General features: G+C 41.3%; 1 protein-coding gene across 2 annotated transcripts in view; it reads left to right on the plus strand.

Moving 5' to 3' along the window:
* ZFYVE26 (zinc finger FYVE-type containing 26) overlaps positions 1-18181 on the plus strand; it is a 106709-nt gene that overhangs the window by 12229 nt on the left and 76299 nt on the right. Inside the window, exons 6-12 of one of the 2 annotated variants that reach the window (XM_007525810.3) lie at positions 733-863; positions 3149-3313; positions 3467-3555; positions 4610-4773; positions 10939-11142; positions 12856-13467; positions 13708-13794. In XM_007525810.3, the coding sequence (XP_007525872.1) occupies positions 733-863; positions 3149-3313; positions 3467-3555; positions 4610-4773; positions 10939-11142; positions 12856-13467; positions 13708-13794 (1452 nt within the window). The remainder of the gene's footprint in view (positions 1-732; positions 864-3148; positions 3314-3466; positions 3556-4609; positions 4774-10938; positions 11143-12855; positions 13468-13707; positions 13795-18181) is intronic. The other variant, XM_016189448.2, reaches the window with a different exon arrangement.

An 18181-nucleotide genomic window follows, 5' to 3' on the forward strand; every position in this document is an offset into this window, starting at 1 on the left:
AAATAAATGAATAGAAATTACAAGAAGGAACTTTTCAGAAGCTATAGAGTAAAAAATCTTTAAGACAGAATTATAGAGATCCTGGCTCAAGGGCATTTCTGTATTGGGGGGATTTTTTGTACACTGGAACTTTATGTATGTACAAATCCGCTGCTCCTAGGAGTCCTCTTTCTTTCTTTTTAAATTATTATTTTTAAAAAATTTATTGATTCCCTTTTGTTGCCCTTGTTGTTTATTGTTGTCATTGTTATTGATGTCATCAGTGTTGGATAGGACAGAGAGAAATGGAGAGAGGAGGGGAAGACAGAGAAGGGGAGAGAAAGAGAGACACCTGCAGACCTGCTTCACCGCCTGTGAAGCGACTCCCCTGCAGGTGGGGAGCTGGGGGCGCGAACTGGGATCCTTATGCCGGTCCTTGCACTTTGCGCTCTTTCTCTTTTTTTTTTTTAACCTTTTAAAAGTTCAGTTAGAGAGTGAAAGAAGGAAAGACACCACAGCACTTCTGCTATTCATGGAGTTTCCCTTGCTTCAGTGTATAGTGCTCCCTTGTGGTGCTGAGTCCAGGAACTTGGTATAATATGTGCTATACCGGGTGACCTATCACCCCACCCCTTGTTTTTAGTTTGTTTGTTTCTTAAAACAAACAAAAAACAACCAGTGTTTCAATTGAATTCTAGCTTAAAGAAGAAAGATTCCTGCTTCACATTTAACTGTGCCTTGTTTGCTTTTCAGCTCTACAAGATCATCTGGATCCTGAGCAGGCAATGTTAGCCCTGTTCTCTAATCCTGACCCAGCCCAGGTTTGGAAATCAGCCTGTTTCTACTGCCTGGGCAATAGCAAACACTTCCTCGAGCAGATCCTAGTAAGTCAAACTTGATATTCGCATCACAGAAATATGTAAGAGTCTCTCCAGGCTTTTCTCTTCTCATTTCTCTCCCATTCATTCACACACATGAAGCTGAGCTGTGTACCAGCGAGTCATTTGGTTCTGTCCATCCCACAGTCCTGGAGAAAGAAGAATCTGAGAACCATAATCATTTTTTTTGGCTTTTAAAATTTTTTATTATCTTTATTCATTTATTGGATAGAGATATCCAGAAATCAAGAGGAAAGGAGAGAAAGAGGAGAGAGTCAGAGAGACATCTGAAGTACTTACTACTTTACCACTTATGAAGCTTCCCCCTTGCAGATGGGGATTGGGGGCTTGAACCTGGGTCCTTGCACATGGCACCATGTACACTCAGCCAGGTGCCTACCCCCTACACACACTTCCCCATTATCATCTGTAATCAGAACAGTTATTTTGTGCCAGTCCTTGGGCACATGGAAATGTTCTGGAGGGAACAAAGAAGGAAAAAACATGTTATTCAGCCACAGGGGAATTTGCTTACCCTGACCTTGCCAAGTACTTTGTGAGAAGTTGTATAGAACTTAGTCCCTGCTTTCAGAGAACTTATAGTCTAATGCTTTAGTGATTTTTTTTTCTATTTTATTTGATAGGATGGAGAGAAATTAAGAAGGGAGAGGGAGCTAGAGCAAGAGAGAGAGAAAGACAGGTACCTGCAGACCTGCTTAACCATTCATGAAGCATCCCCCTCTGCAGGTGGAGAGTGAAGGCTTAAACTGGGTCCTTATGCATATTGATGTTTGCACTCAACCAGGTGCGCCACTGCCTGTCTCCCATGAACATTTTTTTTTTATTATTTAATAATTATCGACAAGACTAGAGGGTAAAAGCGGTACAATTTCACACAATTCCCAGCATCAGTACTCTGTATCCCATCCCTTCCATTGGAAGCTTTCCTTTTCTTTGTCCCTCTGGGACCATGGACCCAGGATCATTATGGGGTGCAGAAGGTAGAAGGTCTGGCTTCTGTAATTGCTTCTCTACTGAACATGGGCATTGGCAGGTCAATCCATACTCCCAACCTGTCTCTGTCTTTCCCTTGTGGGGCAGGGCCTGGAGAGGTGGGGCTCTGGAGTACATTGGTGAGGTCATCTGTCCAGTGAAGTCAGCTTGGCATCATGGTAGCATCTGCAAATTGGTGGCTAAAAAAAAGCATTAAGATATAAAACAGAACAAATTGTTTAATAATCAGGAATCTAGGGAGCTGGGCTGTAGCGCAGCGGGTTAAACGCACGTGGCGCAAAGCGCAAGGACCGGTATAAGGATCCCTGTTCGAGCTCCCGGCTCCCCACCTGCAGGGAAGTCACTTCACAGATGGTGAAGCAGGTCTGCAGGTATCTATCTTTCTTTCCCCCTCTGTCTTCCCTTCCTCTCTCCATTTTTCTTTGTCCTGTCCAACAACGATAACATCAATAACAATGATAATAATAACTACAACAATAAAACAAGGGCAACAAAAGGGAATAAATAAATTGATTTAAAAAATAATCAGGACTCTAAAGGTAAGACTATAGCAGATGAGATTTGGTGGTCTCCATTTTGGAAAAGGCTAGTAGGTCTATTTTAGATATATTCCAAGGGGCTCATCCATGGCTTACTAATTTTTGCCTGAACTCAGCAGCTAATATTCAAGTGGGCTAAAAATATTGTCCCATGAACATTTTTTAATTATATTTATTTATTTATTGAATAGAGATAGCCAGAAATTGCTTCACCACTTGCAAAGCTTTTCCCTTGCAGGTGGGAGCCAGGGGCTTGAACCCAGGTCCTTGTGTATTGTAACGTGTGTGCTTAACCAGGTGCACCACCACCTGGCCCTTAACTATATATATATATATATATATATATATATATATACACACACACACACACACACACACAAGTAGCAGTTTAGAGGACTGAGCAGTGGCACATCTGGTTGAACACACACCTTACCATGCCCAAGGACCTGAGTTCATGCTCCTAATCCCCACCTGCCCACAAGGAAGCTTCACAAGTAGTGAAACAGACCTGCAGGCGTCTCTCTCTCTATCTCTCTATCTCTCTATCTCTATCTCCCCTTCCTCTCTCAATTTTTCTCTGTCCTATTAAATAAATTACTAATTTTTAAAAGACTTAACAAAGTGACACCTTAAGTCCTTATAACAAATTTTCCTGCTGAACTATAAAGCCCAAAAGCAAGCCAGACTTGTTCTTTCTAGTCCACATAGCTGCCTATAGCAGTATCCTTTGATTTACAGGTGACAGCACTAGCGCTATTGAAAGAGGAAGACTTCCCAAGTCTTGGCTGTCTACTAGATAGAGAATTCAGGCCTCTCAGCCGACTGCTCGTGCTCCTGGGATGGACATATTGCCAGAGCTTAGATTCAGCCAAAGGGCTGCTCCAGACGCTCCACAGGACCCAGGTAACTCTCTCCCTACAATCTAAGCTGCTTAGGAAGTGAGTACTAGAGGCTGGGGCTGGGGCTGGGGACTGAGACAGAGGCAGGATCCTGGGGTCAGTTGTCATCCCTGATCCCAAGTGCTTGAGTTGGCATCTCATTCTTCTATCAACACAGGACCAAGACTGCGATAAGCTCCTCAGGGATGCCTGTGATGGGTTGTGGACTCACCTGGAGGTCCTGGAGTGGTGTGTACAGCACAACAGGTAAATTCCTTTCCCATCATTGAGTACACTTGAGCTTATATGGCATTTCAAGACATCTTCCACACAAATGCCTTAAGTTGACTAGCAACTAGTAATTGTTCCACCTATCAAACTAGGAAGGAAGCCTAAGTCATGATTACCTTTGCCATAGCCATAAAGTTATAACAAGGGAGTAATCTGGGACCAAACGATGCAACCACTAAAGCTTACACATTGCCATGCATAAGAACCCAGGTTTCAACCCCCTGGTTACACAGAGAACCTCTCAATAACAACAAAAAAGACAACAATAACAACACAATAATTGAGTAATCTTTAAGTGACAGTGATAAAAACAATGACAGCTCACATTTCCTGAGGACTTTATATATCAGGCATTGCTGTTAGCAATGTATCTTCATTTAAACCTCACAGTAATACTATGAGGTAGGTGCCAATAGTATCTTTATTCTGAAAAGGGGGCAACTAAATCCCAAAGCTTTTCAATAATATGCCCAAGGGGTAGAGCTGGACATGTGGCCCACACTCTCAGCCATGTTTTAACCTGGATCACAGTTTTTACTCACCGACTGCTTGTTGAACTGCATGTGCAAGTCTTTGTTTCTCTGACAGTTTAGGTCTTCCCTAAATCTGGGCTCCTATTTTGTTTCGCACCCACTTCACCTGCAGATCCTGAAATGGAGTGGGGAGAAGAGGAAGTAGTAAGGGGACCTTGCTCACTAACAAAGGAAAACCAAAAAGTAGTATTAGTTGTGTGCTTTTAAGAGTACAGCCATTGGGAAGCTTAGTCTACAGACCCTTTCTGGTTACTAGTGACGAAAAAACAGATCTTGCTATGTAAGTGGAGCTGACTAGGTGGATTTACTTACTTTCCTGACACTTAAGTACTTGTTCTGATGTATCCCAGACCAACTGAAATCTACTCTTTGAGGAAGTGAAATCTGTGGTGTTATTTGAACCAGAGAAAAAGTACAAAGAAGGAATCAGAATTGGTTTGTTTTCAGAGCAACTGTATAAACTGTCTGCTCTTCCCGTCTTCCCAACTTTGTCTCAGCAGCCCTATACCAAAGAGAGATCTCTTGTGTCATTTACATGGTGGAGACAGCCACTCAGTGCTCTACTCTCTTCACCACCTGACAAACCTTCCAGCACTCAGGGAGGAAGATGTACTCGAGCTCATACAGAAAGTGCCAGCCAAAGACCCCCAGCAAGAACACGGTGAGTTGACAATGAAGTGATTCGGGCAAGAACCCCTCATAGGATAAAATCTTGCACATATTTCTTCCAGCACAAGTTTTATCTGGATGTGTTTGCTAGGATCTCTCAAGATAATTTCTCTAATAGGTTGCCCCTAAATTAGTGCTATTCAACCCAGTTAGATTTGGAGATGTAAGATCATTTCCTCCCTTTTATTAGTGAGGTATAGAAACTCCTATGAGGACAATTCCTTAGGAGTCTTTGCTCTCATTTCACCATCTCAAGGAACCACTAGCAAACTTAACTTCAAAGATAGAACTGGGAACTGTCTCTGTGGTGACTCAGTGAAGTAGCTCGACTGGTAAAATACAGGACCTGTGTGACTGAGACTCCCAGTTCCATTTCCAGGTGTCACATGTACCAGAGTGATATTCTGACTTCACTCTCCATTTCTCTCTTTTCTATTTCATGTGATATGTATTATTATTTCTTTATTTTTGCCACTAGTGTTGCTAAGGCTCGGTGTCTGCATGACTCCACTGTTCCTGAGAACCATTTTTTTCCTTCCAAATAATTTAATGGGGGGTAGGGATAATGGTTTGCAGTACTACAGTTGTTGACACATTACTACAATTTCTCATCTCAGTATGATAGATAACCTGCAAAATACTCTCACCTCCAACTTGGGTCCTTTTCCATCATCATGCACCAGATGAGAGACAGAGAAAGACTTGTAGCACTGCTCTATCACTAATGAAACTTCTCCTCTGCAGGCAGAGACTAGGGACTTGAACCTGTGTCCTTGCACATGGTAATGTATGCACTCTACCAGGTGAGCCAACACCAGGCCCTGAAACAAATCTTTAAACTTAAAAGAGAAAGAGAGAAAAGAAAGAAGGAAAGAAAGAAAGAAAGAAAGAAAGAAAGAAAGAAAGAAAGAAAGAAAGCCTTCCCTCTGAATTCTCAGCATTAACAAATTCTTGGTGATTCTCTACATGCTTCATAAAGTTTCTCAATACAGATTTTGTGCTTACTTTCCTTCCATTTCTTCTTCATATTCTACTGAACAGGTAAATAGGTCTAGAAGAAATATTTGCCTAAAACAGTTGCAGGGTTTTGTTTCAACCTTAGAACTTAACTAAATCCCCCAAACCAAGCTTTCTTTTTTGCTCTCATGTATGGTGCTGTAGTGTAGGTTAGGAACACTTACTTTTGAGAGAAACAGCTGTACTCATATGACAGTAGATGTTTCTCACTCTTAACTCTCTTGCTTTGATTTACTTGTTTACAAGACTAAGCACTAATTGGTAAAACAGTTTTACTGCATTCAGTTTTTTTTTTCTTGAAGGCAACTTGTTTAGCAAACTTCTTTTATTTATTTATTTTTATTTGTATTACCTTTATTAGATAGTGACACAGAAATTGAGAGGATGGGGAGATAGAGAGAAGGAGAGACAGAGACACCTGCAGCCCTTCTTATTCACCACTTGTGAAGCTTTCCCTCTGCAGGTGGGGGACCAGAGGCTTGAACCTGCATCCATGTTTACTGTAATGTGTGTGCTTAACCAGGTGTGCCACCTCCTGGCCCCAGCAAACTTCTTAAAAGAACTGTAACTCTTTTTTTTACATACAAGTACAAGGACTTCTGAATATTTAATTTAATTAATTTATTAATTTTGCCCTCAGGGTGATCGCTGGGGCTTGGTACTGGCACTATGAATCCACTGCTCTAGGCGGACATTTTTTTCCATTTTATTGGATAGGACAGAGATAAATTGAGAGGGAAGGGAAAGGTAGGGAGAGAGAGAGAGAAAGATAGACACCTGCAGATCTGCTTCACTACTTGCAAAGCTCCCCTGCCCCAACAGATGGGGAGTGAGAGCTTGAACCCAGATCCTTGCACAGCTCTTTGTGCTTAGTACTATGTGTGCTTAACCAGGTATGCCACCTCCTGGCCTCCCTGAAGAAATATTTCAAATGTAATTCCTAGTGACCCACCAGAGTACAGTTAGAATTTACACTTGGAAAAGACAGAAAAACAATAATAGGACTGGGGAGAGGCAAGATAAATACCTGGGATACAAAAGTTTAAGAAACCACTTACTCCTAGTGTCACGTAAGTACTTATGAGTTCTGTCCCTAGGCAATGATGCTTTGCAGAGGCTATGAGCATAAAGTAGCATTGATCTCCTGCTTATTGCTCTGACCTTGACAAAGCTGAGCTTCCCAGAAGTAGTCCTAGTAACCAATGCTGTATCCTAAAGGATTTTACCTGCGTAATACATTCAACAGAGCTATGCGCAGTCATCAAAAATTTAGTTTATAAGAAAGCAATCAGGGAGTCGGGCGGTAGCGCAGCGGGTTAAGCGCAGGCGGCGCTAAGCACAAGGACCAACGGAAGGATCCTGGTTCGAGCCCCCGGCTCCCCACCTGCAGGGGAGTCACTTCACAGGCGGTGAAGCAGGTCTGCAGGTGTCTGTCTTTCTCTCCCCCTCTCTGTCTTCCCCTCCTCTCTCCATTTCTCTCTGTCCTATCCAACAACAATGACATCAATAATAACTACAACAATAAAACAACAAGAGCAACAAAAGGAATAAATAAATAAATAAATAATTTAAAAAAAGAAAGCAATCAAATGCTTACTCTGTAATGGGTTACTCAAGTAGGAAAATGAAGTAAGACATAAAATCTTGCTGCACTTATCTGGAACACACACATACTCACAAATCTGTCAGAAAGAGGAGGGGGACGGTGGCACACGTGGTAGAGTGCACACATTACTGCGCTCAAGAACAAGCTCCCACCTGGAGAAGGGGGAACTTCACAAGCAGTGAAACAGTGTTATAGGTGTCTTTCTTCCTCTCTTCCTCTCCCCCTTCCCCACCTATTACTCTCTGTCTCTGGCAAAAAAGAAAGAAAAGAAAATGGTCACCAGCAGTTGTGGATTTGTCTTACAGACACCAAGCCCCAGTGATAACTTTGGTGGCAAGAAAAAGAAAGACATCAACAAAGGGGTTAAACCAGAATATGATAGTGGTTCTGTTTAGCCAATGGTAGTATTATGGTGTTTTTCTTCTTGTGTTATACTATATGCAATACTTTTTCTTCGGATGGGTTATTCTTTTGCTGTGGAAAACGCCAGATTAAAATGTTTAGAGACTCTGTAAAGAAAGTAGGCCCAGAAGGTAGAGCAGTGAATTGCAAGCATGTGGTCTTCAGTTCAGTCCCTGGCATTACGTATGCCAATAATAATGTTCAGTTCTTTCTCAAATAAATAAATAGATCTTTGAAAGAAAATTTAGGAGGTGGTGCAGCAGGTAGAGCACTGAGTTTTCAAATTTGAGGTCCTGAGTTTAATCCTCAGCACTGCATATGCCAGTGATGATGTTCTGACCTGCCCACTGCCCCAGTGAGGTAAAAATAAATATATTTTTAAAAATATTTATTTATTCCCTTTTGTTGCCTTTGTTGTTTTTAATGTTGTAGTTATTATTGTTGTTGCTATTGATTTTTTTTTTTTAAGAAAGGATAAATTAACAAAACCATAGGGTAGGAGAGGTACAACTCCACACAATTCCCACCAATCTCCATATCCCACCCTCTCCCCTGATAGCTTTCCCATTCTCTATCCCTCTGGGAGCATGGACCCAGGGTCATTGTGGGTTGCAGAAGGTAGAAGGTCTGGCTTCTGTAATTGCTTCCCCACTGAACATGGGTGTGATGTTGTTTTTAAGGTTTAATTTTAAGTAAAAGTGTAATGCCCTCCCTCCAAAATTAAAAAAAAAAAAAATTAGTGACCTAGAAGGCAACACAATGGATTATAAAGCCTTGAACTCTCAAGCAAGAGGTCCTGAGTTTGATCCCCAATATTCCATGTGCCAGAGAGATTGTTCTAGTCCTCTCTCTTTCTCTCTCTATCCTTCCCCCTCAAATAAATACATGTTTTTAAAACTATTTAAGCAGAGATGATAAATTTCTTTTTTTTCTTAAATATTTTTATTTAATTATTATTAGATACAGATGGAGAGAAATTGAGAGGGGAATGGGCGATAAGGAGAGAGACGGAGAGGCACAGCCCTGCTTCACCACTTTTTTTTATTTCTTTATTGGGGGATTAATGTTTTACATTTAACAGTAAATACAATAGTTTATACATGCATAACATTTCTCAGTTTTCCACATAACAATACAATCCGCACTTGGTCCTCTGTCATCCTTTTCCAGGGACTGTACTCTCCCCCCCCACCACCACCCCATAGTGTTTTACTTTGGTGCAGTACACCAACTTCAGTCTGCTTCACCACTTGTGAAGCTTCCCTTCTGCAGGCGGGAACCAGAGGCTTGAACATGGGTCTTTGTGCACTGTAATGTGTGTGCTTACCCAGGTGCACCACTGCCTGGCCTCATAAATTTCTCATTGTCTTTCCTTTTGGATTACTCAACTGAAATACATTTTTTTTTTTTACTGTTTTTCTTTTTTTTTTTTTTAATTTTTTATTTAAGAAAGGATTAATGAACAAAAACATAAGGTAGGGGGGGTACAACTCCACACAATTCCCACCACCCAATCTCCATAACCCACCCCCTCCCATGATAGCTTTCCCATTCTCTAGCCCACTGGGAGCATGGACCCAGGGTCATTGAGGGTTGCAGAAGGTAGAAGGTCTGGCTTCTGTAATTGCTTCCCCGCTGAACATGGGCGTTGACTGGTCGGTCCATACTCCCAGTCTGCCTCTCTCTTTCCCTAGTAAGGTGTGTCTCTGGGGAAGCTGAGCTCCAGGACACATTGGTGGGGTCTTCAATCCAGGGAAGCCTGGCCAGCATCCTGGTGGCATCTGGAACCTGGTGATTGAAAAGAGAGTTAACATACGAAGCCAAACAATTTGTTGAGCAATCATGGACCCAAAGCTTGGAATAGTGGAGAGGAAGTGTTAGGGAGGTACTCACTGCAAACTCTAGTGTACTTCTGCTTTCAGGTATATATTTTGCAGTAGTTTATGGATACGTGTGAACATAAGCTCTCTCTCACAGAAACTGGTGTATATCTAGGTTATGGGACTTTGTTAGAAAGTGAACTACCTGAGATGAAATTAGAGTGTACTATAAAAGGAAAGGTCTCACCCGAGTAATGAAGCTGAAGAGTTGTCATTCCACACGTGAAGTCTCTGGACACAGTCTGAGGTGAAGCATGTTGAGGTGGCAATCGTTGGTTAGGTTGTGATCAGCGGATGCAATATTATTTGGTTTGGATTGGGAGACGCATACGGGAAAGTGGGCCCTATCTAAGGGTTCCAGGACTGGGGGAAATAGGGGCTGTATAGTGGAGATGTGAGGTTCCTGCTGTCTTAGGGTTCAAAAAGACAATCGATAGTTAATGTTATCATCACATTATTTGTTAATTGGGTTAACTTTGAAAAGTCCTTTTGTTATGGTTTGCTGTACAGTATCCAGTATCTTGTATATCGCTGTGCTATTGAATGCTTCTAATCTACTTGGTCTAGGCTTTTGAGAGAGTCCACATATCAAATACACAGCCTATATATTAAAAAGATTCAGTTTGTGTTTTGAGAAACTTTGAGACATACAATTGATTTTCCCCCTCTCATATTAATTAACTACTGATTTATATGTCTACATTTTGCTAGGAGTGTACATAAACACCATTCCCACCACCAAAAGACTGTGACCCATCCCTCCCGCCTACTCCCACCCCCCACTGGCTCAGGAAGCTGCATGTCTACCCCTCACCACTAGGTTTTTACTTTGGTGCCCTACTTACAATTTGATCAGGTCCTGCTTTTAGTTTCCCTTTCAGATCTTCTTAGTGAATGTATTGCTGAAATACATTTTTAAGCCTGCATATTGGCTAGTGAATGCTCGGTACTCTGCATGCTTATTTTAGGGTTGTTTGTCTATTTTGTTTTTCCGAAAAGAAAGGTAAGTATTTTAAGAAATACATGGTAAAGATCTGTTGAATGATCATGAGGGTTATGTTAAACAGACATGCAGAAGGGAGATTATTTGACTGAAAGTTGATAATTGACTAGAGAAAAAAAAAGCCTAGAAGGGACCTTGATCAAATTCACAGAAAGAGAGACATCAAGAATGCTGAGGGGGTTAAGAGGTTTCTTTGCTTCAACCACACTTGTAGCTCTGAAGTTCTGCCTGTTTCTCTCTACAATTCAGATTCTGCTAATACCTTGGCCCCCGAGCACCTGAGTCAATGTCAAAACCTGACACTCTACCAGAGCTTCTGTGCCATGAAGTATGCTATCTATGCCCTCTGTGTGAACTCACACCAGCACTCCCAGTGCCAGGAATGCAAACACAGTCCCTCTGAGGACCTAACTTCAGCTACAGAGCCAGCAGGTGACTTTCCCTCCTTCCCAGGTACAGTCCTCCTCGTCCCCATCCTTGGTGTAAGTTGGCAACAATCTGTCCTAGGGAGTTCCATGTGTGAAAGCTCTTCTCCATAGGTCTTGGGGCTTTGAAACTTTGGTTTTACTATGTCCAGGAGTAATTCTACCCACTCATCTCCCTCCAGGAATCAGAAGGACATAGAGGAAGCACATGAGTTGTCTAAATCCCAATGGCATCTGGTCATCTTGTACTAATGTTTGTTTGCTTTTTTTATTGATGGGATTAATGGTTTATAGTCAACAGTAAAATACCATGGTTTTTACATGTCTAACATTTCTCAGTTTTCTTTTTTTATAGTTTTCTTTTTAAATTTTTTTAAAAGTTATCTTTATTAGATAGAGACAGCTAGAAATTGAAAGGGGGGGAAATAGAGAGGGAGAGAGAAGAGAGAGAGACACCTGCAGCACTGCTTCACCACTTGCAAAGCTTTCCCCCTGCTGGTGGGGACCGGGGGCTCGAACCTGGGTCCTTGAGCACTGTAACGTGTGCGCTCAGCCAGGTGCGCCACCACCCGGCCCCCATTTCTCAATTTTCCACATAACAGTTCAACCCCCTCTGGGTCCTCCTCTGCCTCTTCTAATGCTTTTTTTTTTTCTAGCTGCAGTTCACAGTGAAAAATAGCAGCTCATATCACACTTGATTTTGCACTTAGGTATATAATTTGTATGTTTATGGTGAATGTGTGTATGTGTTTGTAAGTGATATATAAACTGAATGTGAGCTATACTAAACAGTCCATACCTTCCAAATGGAATACACACTTAGTTATTTTTTCTCAGCTCTTTTTTTTTTCTTTAATAACCCTTTAAATTGATTTCATGGCTTCATGGCCTACAGTAGGAAAAGTACCGATTTGATAACCTTTTGTCTCTATTTTTTTTTTTGTCACCTTACAATTCTGTAATCACTTGCTTTCTGTGACTAGTGATCAATTATCCTTCCCTCCTCTGAGTATGGTCATTTTTTTTAATCAGTGAACATTTCTTTTTTATTATTTATTTATTTATTTATTTATTTTTGCCTCCTGGGTCATTGTTGGGGCTCCACTATGAATCCACTACTCCTGGAAGTCATTTTTCTCATTTTGTTGCCCTTGTTGCTATTGTTATTGTTGCCATCGCTATTGTTGTTGCCGGATAGGACAAAGAGAAATGGAGAGAGAAGGAGAAGACAGAGAGGGGGAGAGAAAGATAGACACCTGCAGACCTGCTTCACCACCTGTGAAGCGACCCCCCTGCAGGTAGGGAGGCAGGGGCTTAAACCAGGATCCTTGTGCGGGTCCTTGTGCTTCACTGCCATGTGTGCTTAACCTGTTGAGCTACTGCCCAGCCCCCAGTCAGTGAACATTTCTTAAGAGAACTAGGTAATGTGATCACCTATAATCTGACATTAGATAAAAACAGATTGGGGGGGTTGTGCAAAAAGTCTCTATAAAGCCATCATTCCAGGAATTGAAAAACAGGGTATTTGTCAGAGATAAAGAATAATATAGCAATGAGAAATTAGAAACAAAATTACAGATATTCAGTAAGCTGTACTTTTAGTTAAGAAATTTGACTTGACAGTCTCTGATTCTTCTGCAGTTCTGAGAAAGTCTGAGTCTGACAAATACTGCATCTAACATTAACTTGCATTTTCTCCCTCCACTTTCTCTGGCCTCTTCACTTACACCTTCTCCTTTAGGTGCTTCAAATCTCTTCTCAACATACCTGGCCAGGTGCCAGCAGTACCTGCGCAGTGTCCCTGACTCTCTGTGCCTGGAACTCCTCGAAAACATCTTCTCACTGCTCCTAATCACCTCTGCCGATCTTCACCCAGAGCCTCACCTTCCCGAGGACTATGCTGAGGACGATGATGTTGAGGAGAAGAGGCCTCAGGGTTTGAGGTCCCCATCGGAGAGCCCTCAACACACAGCACAGCCTGAAAGGAAGTTAGAAAGGGTTTCTCAGGGAATCCCCAGGAACCTTGCTTACACAGTCCCAAACTTTCTGAAAACGGAGGCAAAGGACAGTTACCCAGGACCTCACAGGAACAGCTTTTTGGATCTTAAGCACTTTACTCGTGGCGTCAGTGGATTCCTGGCTGATGAATGTGCAATAGGGGCCTTCCTTGGGCTTCTCCAGGAGCGACTGGATGAAATCAGTAGCCACAATCCTCCAGAGAAATCAAAGCTGCTAGAAGGCCAAAAGGACTCGGGAAGCAGAGATGGACTACAGACCCGTCTGCACCGGTTTTCCAAGGTTCTCTCTGAGGCCCAGTGGAGATATAAGGTGGTAACAAGCAACCAAAGCTCAGGTGAGAGGAGATAGCAGGAGTAGGGGAGTCCAGAAAGGAAGATGGGGAAAAAAATCCCAGAAATGTGGGTGAGGATGAGGAACACATGGAAATCACACTATAACTCAGGGCATGTATCACCATAGCACCTAGGGACACAGAGCACAAGCCAAAGCTTCCCCCTCCTGATTATGCCAGAAGATGAGTCAAATCAGAGTCTTGATCACCCTCTGGTATGACCCATTGGGTTTGCCGTTTCAGAGGAGCAGCCTTCCCGAAGATACTGGCCCATTGCCACAGGGCACCCCAGTGTCCGCCGGAGTCGTCGGACAAGGAGAAGCCGGGCAGGTAATCTCAAGAGCTCTCCCCATGCCTCATTCCCATGCACCAGGCAGACAACATATTGCCATCTGTCTGATACTCTTTAGAGATAAAACACATGATACAAACAGTCATGGTTTAGGATTCTCCTAGGGGGGTCAAGAGGTGGTGCACTTGGTTAAGCGCTCATATTACCATGCGCAGGGACCCCAGTTCAAGCCCCCCCATCCCTCCCTCTCTACCTACAGGGGAAACACTTCATGAGTGATGAAGCAGGTCTGCAATTGTTTCTCTTTCTATTTTCCACTCTACTTCCCTCTCCCCTCTCAATTTCTCTCTGTCCTGTCAAATAGAAACCAAAAAAAAAAAAAGCATGGCCATCGGGAGTGGTAGATTTGTAATGTAGGCACTGAGCCTCAGCAATAATTCTGGTGGCAGATAAATAAATAAATAATAAAAGATTCTCCCAGTCCATCTTCTCCAGAGTAATTCTTATTTTATTTTATTTTTAAATATTGAGTGTCCAACTCTTTATCCACTACACCAACTCCCAGGCCACCCCAGAGTAATTCTTGCTAATAATTTCTTACTTACCCTTTCAGAAAGTTGCCTTGCAAGACAAACATATATTAAATATTGACAGCATACATATTAACTTACTTAAATTTTTTTTAATTTTTACATTGTCATATGAACCCTGTTCATGGACATTTCAGTTGTTTCTGTCATTTCACTATTATAAACAGTGCTCTAGAGAACAACCATATGCCTATATCCATGTGTGTTTGTGTGAATATATCTGTAGAATAAGTCCTTTCTTTTTTAAGATTTAAAAAAAATTTTATTTATTTATTCTTGGATAGAGACGGAGAGAAATTTAAAAGGGAGGAACAGATAGGGAAAGAGACAGAGAGACACCTGCAGCCCTACTTTACCACTCGTGAAGGTTTCCCCCTGCAGGTGGGCATCAGGGGCTTGAACCCAGGTCCTTGCGCTCTGTAATGTGTGTGCTTAACCAGGTGTGCCACTACCAGGCCCCTGTAGGATATGTCTCAGGCATGAGAGTCTTTCAGACAATTATGTTACCTCCCCCGCCCCATGTAGGATGGTTCTTAACAATAGAATAATAAGGTCAAAGACATGGATATAAATATATATATAGTACCAAATTATTTGTTTAAAAAGGTATAATAATTTACATATACTAACTCAATGTGAGTGTTTATCTGAACCTCTATTCACCAGTAATTACTACTACTACTAGTATTTTTTTTACTTATTCCCTTTTTTTGCCCTTGTTGTTTTATTGTTGCAGTTATTATTGTTGTCGTAATTGTTGGATAGGACAGAGAGAAATGGAGAGAGGAGGGGAAGACAGAGAGGGAGAAAGATAGACACCTGCAGACCTGCTTCACCGCCTGTGAAGCGACTCCCCTGCAGGTGGGGAGCCGGGGGCTCGAACCGGGATCCCTACGCCGGTCCCTGCGCTTTGACTACTAGTAGTGTTCTATACATCTTTACCAGTACAATTAATCATTATTTTTAAAGATTTAGTTGGTTTTAACTAAGTTTTTTAAAAATATATTTTATTTATTTATTCATGAAGAAGATAGGTGGGAGAGAGGAAGAACCAGACGTCACTCTAGTGCATGTCCTGCTGGGGATTAAACTCATTATGGACATTATGCTTCAGAGTTCAGTGCTTTACCTACTGTGCCACCTCCCAGACCACTTAACTAAGTTTTTTTTTAATTTTTAAAAATATTTTATTTATTTTTTTGAGAGAGATTCAGAAAGAGATACACAGAGAGAAACACCAGAGCACTGCTTAGCTCTGGCTTATGATGATGCAGGGGATTGAACCTGGGACTTAGGAGCCTCAGGCATGAGAACCTGTTTGCATAACCATTATGCTATCTCCCCTGCCCCTTGACTAAGTTTTTTAACTATATTTATTTATGTATTTATTTTATTTGGTAGGACAGAAGAAATTGAGAGGGAAAGGGGATGGGGGGAGGGCACCTGCAGCACTGCTTCAGGATTCATGAACCTTACACCCTGCAGTTGGAGATCAGAGGCTTAGACCCAGGTCTTTGCACATAATAACATATGCAGTTAAGCAGGTGCACTGCCATATTTATTTGTTTATGAGAAGAAGACTAGAGCATAATTCTGGCACATATGATGCTGAGGATCAAATTTGGAACTTAATACTTGAGAATCCAGTGCCTTATTCACTGCACCACTTCCTGGGCCATAGTGTACCATTATTTTAATAATAGTTTTTTTTAAGTTTTTTTATTAATTAATGAGAAAGTAAGGGGAGAGAGAGAAAGAACCAGACATCATTCTGGTACATGTACTTCCAGGGATTGAACTCAGGACCTCAGGCTTGAGAGTCCAACGCTTTATCCACTGCGTTACCTTCCAGACCACTTAATAATAGTTTTTAGTCTGAAACTGAATATCTCTTTATGTCTCTTGGCTATTTTTACTTCTCTGTAAGCCACCTATATGTTTTTGTTTACATTTTCTTAAGTCCTGAATTTATTTATTTGTTGGATAAAGACAGAAATTAGGCATGGGTAGATGCATAATGGTTATGCAAAGAGACATTCTCATGTATGATCCTCCAAAGTCCCAGGTTCAGTCCCCAGCACCACAATAAGCCAGAGCTGAGCAGTGCTCTGGTAAAACAAACAAACAAACAAACAAAAAAAAAAAAACGAGCGAGCGAGAGAGAGAGAGAAAGAGAGAGAGAGATTGAGATTGAGATATCAAGGCACTGGCAGTGGCATACCTGGTTAAGTACATGCATTACCATGCTCATGGACCCAAGTTTAAGCTCCTGTTCCCTACCTGCAGAGGGTAATCTTCACAAGTGGTGAAGCAAGGTTGTAGACATCTCTCTGTCTCTTTTCCTCTCTACCTTTCCCTCCCCTCTCAATTTCTGTTTTTATCTAATAATAAATAAATATATTAAAAAGAAAATTATAAAACTATTTTAAAGAGAGAGAGAAATCATAAGAGGAGGGGGAGATAGAAAGAATCAGAGAAATACCTGCATCACTGCTTCAGCCCCTGTGAAGCTTTCCCCCTGCAGGTGGGAACTAGGGTCTTTAATCTCAGTTCTTGCAATTATAACATGTGCTCAACCGGGTGCACCACCGCCTGGCCCCTTTATGTTTAAGGTCTGTGTTCCCTATTGTTCATTTTTCTTGTTGAATTGTACAAAACTCTTCATATTTAAAAGAAAATATTGTTATCATTTATTTTACAATTTTTCCGTCCATTTTGTCTCTTGAGTATATTAGTTCTTCTTAAGGAATAGTTTTAGACAGTCAAATTTCATTGTAGCTTTTGGTACTAGTCTTTTTAAAAACTAACAGGGAATTCATAAGCATTTCTTTTGTGATAAATATTAGTGCGTACCTTTAAGGAGAAGTATTGAGGCATAAACCAAAATTTCACATTCAAAGAATTTATCATTTACTTGTATAAATAGAATATATGAAAAACATCAACTGTTTAGAAGCACTGTCTAAAGACAGAAGAAATCTCTTAGAAGGGAGATCACCATACCTTCCAAAATCAGGGAAACAGACTTTATAAAAAACAAGAGCTGATTTTTGACCCAAGCTCAGAAGAATGAGCCAAAGGGCAATAGGAAAAGTGGTCATGTCGGGGAAGGTTGAGGCTATGATGAGAAGACATGGAAAACATCAAGGCTGGGTCACTTAGGCCGTTAAGTTGCTCTATTTAGTTGGTTGTCAAAGCAGAATTTGCATCCACTTGAACTGTCAAGTCCAAGACATAGTCATCTACTCTTTTCTATACCTTTTTCCTTCTCAGGCAGTAAACCAAGACCCCACACTAAGAAATGGTGAGTCTTCCATCCCCAAGTCCTAGCAGTTGTTGAGAAGTGTTTTTTTCCTTTGGAGTTTTAAATATTGTGTTCTTTGGCAGGCCAAGGCTTACACCTCAGTTTCCTATTTTTTAAAATATGAAGGCAGCTTTTTCTGTGTCAGAAAACATTGTGGCCCTCCTGCTTCCTTGTTGTAATAGTTGTGCTTTGTTTTTTTTTCCAGAATATTGGTAGTGTTTAATGAGTGGGTAGAGCTGCTATCCCTTAAAAGTAGCTTGATGTGACCTTGATGGGGACTGCATGAAATTTGTATATGTTTCTGGGTATATAGTTATTTTTATGTTAATTCTTCTAATCCATGAACATGGGATCCCTTTCTATTTCTTTTATCTTTTTCTAATCCTTTGAATAGTGACTCATAATTTTCAGTATGCAAGTCAGTCACTTTTTTTGTTACATTTATAAGATTGTTACGTTATAAGATTGTTTTTGCTGCTTTAGTAAGTAGGATCAGTTTCTGAATTTCTTCTTCTGACTTGGTGTTTGCAT

Source organism: Erinaceus europaeus, chromosome 16, assembly GCF_950295315.1.
Source record: "Erinaceus europaeus chromosome 16, mEriEur2.1, whole genome shotgun sequence".
Lineage (NCBI taxonomy): Eukaryota > Metazoa > Chordata > Mammalia > Eulipotyphla > Erinaceidae > Erinaceus > Erinaceus europaeus.